The 5,042-nt window shown below is 34.9% G+C and overlaps 1 protein-coding gene across 3 annotated transcripts in view; it reads left to right on the top strand.

Annotated features, from left to right (window-relative positions):
- The window catches only part of LOC117108639 (xanthine dehydrogenase/oxidase-like), a 14,690-nt gene extending 9,654 nt beyond the window's left edge, over positions 1-5,036 (top strand). The window contains exons 19-26 of one of the 3 annotated variants that reach the window (XR_004445394.1): positions 306-530; positions 854-928; positions 1,178-1,230; positions 1,723-1,903; positions 2,229-2,417; positions 2,993-3,160; positions 4,038-4,234; positions 4,562-5,036. Coding sequence is in view for 1 of the 3 variants with exons in the window: in XM_033250731.1 (XP_033106622.1) it covers positions 306-530; positions 854-928; positions 1,178-1,230; positions 1,723-1,903; positions 2,229-2,417; positions 2,993-3,160; positions 4,038-4,088 (942 nt within the window). In the remaining 2 variants the exon portion in view is untranslated. The other 2 variants (XR_004445393.1, XM_033250731.1) reach the window with 2 other exon arrangements.
- The last annotated feature ends 6 nt before the right edge of the window (positions 5,037-5,042 follow it).

Below are 5,042 nucleotides of genomic sequence, written 5' to 3'. Positions count from 1 at the left end.
GTATAAGAGACAGAGATAACATGTCCTACGGGGTGCGAAATTGTTGTGTTCCAGACGCCCAAAAATAACATTTGAGGCGTTCTGGGCTATCATTTTTTCTCTTTCTTTCTTCTTTTTTTACCTCCCAAAGGGGTGGGGGGCGGGGCCGGGCCGGTCCCACCTAAATCCGCCCCTGTAAATAAAGATTTGTATGCTATTTGCTTGTTGTCTTCCTTTTTGGGCCCTGGTCTAGATTGTTGTAATATTACATGCTTGGTCGTCAATGCAACGAAGCTCATCATTATTATTGCGTGTCTTAATTGCAGGCTGGGGCATTAGTATTGGTGTATACAGACGGGAGTGTACTCCTGACCCACGGTGGGGTTGAAATGGGGCAAGGTTTACACACTAAGATGATTCAAGTCGCTAGTCAGACGCTTGGGATTTCTTCAGAGAAAATATACATTAATGAGACATCAACAAATACTGTTCCAAACACCTCACCGTCTGCTGCAAGTGCAAGTTCAGATCTGTATGGAATGGCAATCAAAGTGAGAGTTAAAGCCTTTTTTTCAATGGCAAATCACTTGTTTTTCCTCATTAGCCAATCAAATCACATTTTCCTCATTATAACCAATCAAATTACAAACATGAATGTACTATGATGAAAATAAGACAAGTGTTTCGGATTATATACCGGTACTGGTTTTGGTCAACTTGTTTTCCAAACGCACGCTTGGTCACTGTAAATGACAACTCACCAACTATTTACTGCTATGCCATAGAATTGATTATTTCCAAATCGAATTTAATATGAAATAAACATAAACGTGATATTTACTGACGTTCCCACGTTCTTTTTTTTTTTATATAGAATGCGTGCGAGAAGATCCTCGAACGTATCAAAACGTACGCCATTGCAAAGCCAAACGCATCATGGGAAGATTGGGTAAGCCGGGAAGTACAGACAGTTCGTACTCATAAATTGGCGTATATTACGATAGCACTATAATGATGAGAAATATTATGGAAATACGTCGTTTAAAAGAATAAATATGGGATAAATATAAAAAAACAAGAATCCTGGGTTTTTATTTCCTAATGTTTATAGTAAAATAATGTAAATAGATTATGTCCAGTCACTAGCAAAAATCAGCTTTGACTGTACGGTGATTTGTTTTAAATGCTTATTACTTAGGTAAAGGCTGCCTATTTCGACAGAGTCAGTCTTTCAGCAACCGGATTTTACAAGTAAGTCTTTCTCAGTCACTGACATGAATTAATATTTTCCAAATTTCTGTTAAACCTCTATTACTCCCATGCACTTTGTCTTTCTGTGGAAAGGCTCACTCGACAGTAGTTCACTTTTAGGGTGTTTCTATTATATGTCCTGTATGAATTGAAGTACTGTAACTGTATTGTAATAAGCCCTCTCGCGTGTTTCAACTTCTCAAGAATGTGTTAAAGATCAATGCATAAACATACTCTACTATCGTCTACAATTCTATAAATCGTTATTAGGCCTACTTAATGGTATCAGCTGTTGATCTTTATGGCAGTCGAACATAGCAATCTTTCGTTAAAACCTGGTAATTTATTAAAATTATAAAACTTAGACCAGAGAAATTATGTTTATCGAAACTACAAGAAATATTATTTCATATAAGTTTACAATAAGCCTTTTCAGTTAATGATATTTATTATTTCAAGAATGCCTTTATATCTATCTATAACCACGTTTAGGACGCCTGGTATTGGCTATAATTGGGACACTAACTCTGGCTCACCATTTAATTACTTCACATTCGGCGTGGCAGTGTCTGAAGTTGAGGTCGATTGTCTTACTGGTGATCACGTGGTTCTCCGGACTGACATTGTCATGGATGTTGGGGACAGCATCAACCCTGCAATTGATATCGGACAGGTAATGAAATGATGGTCATAAAAAAAGAACTACCTGTTGTTGTTTTGTTTGTTGGCCTAATGCAATCATTATGTGTATCGTTTTAGAAGACAATTACTACAAGTGTAAAGGAATCTTATAAATAGCATAATACGCCATTTAATTAACTTTATTGAGTGTTAAAGCTTTGGTCTCTAATCGAAATTTCAGAAGTTAAAATCTGATTTTGGTCAGCAGTTTGTATAACTTTGTATACATCAGTATTATATTTTTAAATCAGCAAAATAAAACGCGTATCATGGTGCTCCGAATTTCAAATTAAGATATACCCTTCGTATTTATTTAGATCGAAGGCGGTTTTATTCAGGGTTATGGGTTATTCACCCTCGAAGAACACCGTTGGAGTCCTTCTGGACAGCTACTGACCAAAGGTCCAGGATTTTACAAGATACCAGGCTTCACTGATATTCCAGTTGAGTTCAACGTTAGCCTTCTATCCGGTGTACCTAACAAAAGAGCTGTTTGTTCTTCCAAGGTGATTGACTTTTACACAATAACTTATCGTAACATTAAAATAAACATTGATTACTCTCATATTAGGAATGGTTCTGAAGCTTGACAGTGAAAATTCCAACTTCCACTCATAGGTTTAATACTGCGATCCTAATCTCGCGATTAAAAATCGTCTTGATTTTTAACCACCCCCTTTCCTTATTCACTATTCCTAAGATATACTGTAAACAAGCCATAATTAAATTATATTTTAACAATAGAATTGGTCCATTAATTTAAGAATCCTTTTATTTAATAATTGCATTATTATCTTGTTTTTATTTATTGTCTATAATTATTGTATATTGTGTTGATGCTTGCCCTTGATGGCACTAGTAGCTAATAAAATAATTGAATTGGATTGAATTAAAAACAAGTATTCCACTGTATAAGCCTCTTAAACAAACTTAGATATTAGTGTATTTGGTTGTAGATTTATATAGATTTTGTGGTAAAAATTGTGCAATTTTTTTTAACAGAATCAATAAGGCTTGATAACGAATTAAGTAAATATTTTATAGTTTTATACATTGATTCTCTATTAATATTTCATTTCAGGCAATCGGTGAGCCACCTCTTTTCTTGGCATCTTCTGTATTTTACGCCATCAAAGACGCTATCCTTTCGGCAAGACACGATGCTGGCACCGAGGGAATCTTCCGTTTAGACAGTCCAGCAACTGCTGAGCGAATCCGAATGGCTTGCGCGGATCAATTCACTGCAAAGGTAAGAAGCGTGAAACGCATATTCGTTAGCTAAAACCTGGTTTCCTTAAAGCCTGGGTTCTATAAACATCCACTACATTGTTGCGCTACCGCAATCACTACACAAGCTCTCCCAGACGCATTTTGGGAGTCTCTCCGATTCGTCACTGACAAATCCGCAAAGTTAAACCAGTTTCAACCTTCCCAATTTGTAGGCGACAAATGATAACCACTGACCAATCATACGCAGAATTCACTAAACGTCACCAGATTCTCTTCGACATTCGCAGCACTTGATTTTCTGGAGCGATGATGCTGAATTTATAAAAAGCTACTGAATATGAAATCAAGATATATATTTGTTCTTAATTTAAATTTGTATATATATGGTTCCTATTGCAGCTATCTTATTACTTAATTTAATTTATGCATATAGGTGTAAATATGAATTGAAGTATTTTTTAACAATGTGGCAATGAATTTTATTATAGCTTACAGTATTAGATTCCTTTTTATTTTTTTCTCTTATTAATTGTAATACAAGCATTTTTAGCTGTGTGCTACCGTTTTTTACATTTTTTATATACCGAAATAAATTAAAAAGAAAAAAAATGAAAGGAATCTTGTATATATTTAAAGAAAAAACTAATACATAAGGACCAGTTTATCAAACCATTTATTGTTCTGTGTACACTGTAACTTGTGTATACTAAAATTGCTTAAATTAAGGGTGGATGGTCGCATATTGGCCTACGTCAGTATATACCTGTGCATTGTTACACGTCCACATTCAGAGCTCAACATGATTACATTGTAGGTTTGTCCGAACATTTATGTGTGTTTGTGTCTCAAAACATAAAATGGTTGGTAATTTACTCTCTGTTCTATTATACTTTCAGTTTCCATCGGCTGTACCGGGAACCTTCAGACCCTTCTTTGTCAGATCGTAACTTTCCGAAGCGAGTGACAGAATATATGCAATTGTCGTATTATGAAATTGTAAAAAAGAAATAGATTATTTAGTTTAGGTCAGATCCTGGATAATTTGTTGATGCACTGATAACATTCGGGTTCTCAACCACGGGTTAAGAACCCGGTAAGAGGTAAGCCATTCTTGGCCAGTAAGCCATCCTTGGCCAGTAAGTAGCTCAGGAATATTTATGCAAATGTGAAATACCCTATTTACGACTGATTTATGACACTTTAATGCATAATGCAGTGCACATTTATCTATGTATGGTTTAGCCCTTTTGACAAATGTAGGCGGGGGGGGGGTGCCAGGCCGGCTCACCCTGAAACCCCCTATTAATTCATTTAATGTAATTAGGTGACCTTATATATATATTGTTGTTTTCTCTTCAACTGGAAATATATTGCTTTGTATAATTTTCTTATCAATTATATATCCACTTATCATAATTAGGTAAGAGGTAAGCCATCCTTGGCCAGTAAGTAGCTCAGGAATATTTATGCAAATGTGAAATACCCTATTTACGACTGATTTATGACACTTTAATGCATAATGCAGTGCACATTTATCTATGTATGGTTTAGCCCTTTTGACAAATGTAGGCGGGGGGGGGGGGTGCCAGGCCGGCTCACCCTGAAACCCCCTATTAATACATTTAATGTAATTAGGTAACCTTATATATATATTGTTGTTTTCTCTTCAACTGGAAATATATTGCTTTGTATAATTTTCTTATCAATTATATATCCACTTATAATTATGTGACTGTATTGATATGCGCATTAGTAAAATACATGTAATGTAATTAGGTGCACCTGATACAATTTGTTGTTAGCAAAAGCAAATGGAAATACATTGTTTTGTATAATTTCAATATCATATATATATATATATATAAATATATATATATATATAATATGTAATATAACAATAT

Source organism: Anneissia japonica, unplaced genomic scaffold (genome assembly GCF_011630105.1).
Source record: "Anneissia japonica isolate Jap-2015-1 unplaced genomic scaffold, ASM1163010v1 scaffold1587_len1432017_cov164, whole genome shotgun sequence".
Taxonomy (NCBI): Eukaryota; Metazoa; Echinodermata; class Crinoidea; order Comatulida; family Comatulidae; genus Anneissia; species Anneissia japonica.
Note: the sequence above shows the minus strand (reverse complement) of the source record. Positions and strands in the feature narration are given on the sequence as shown.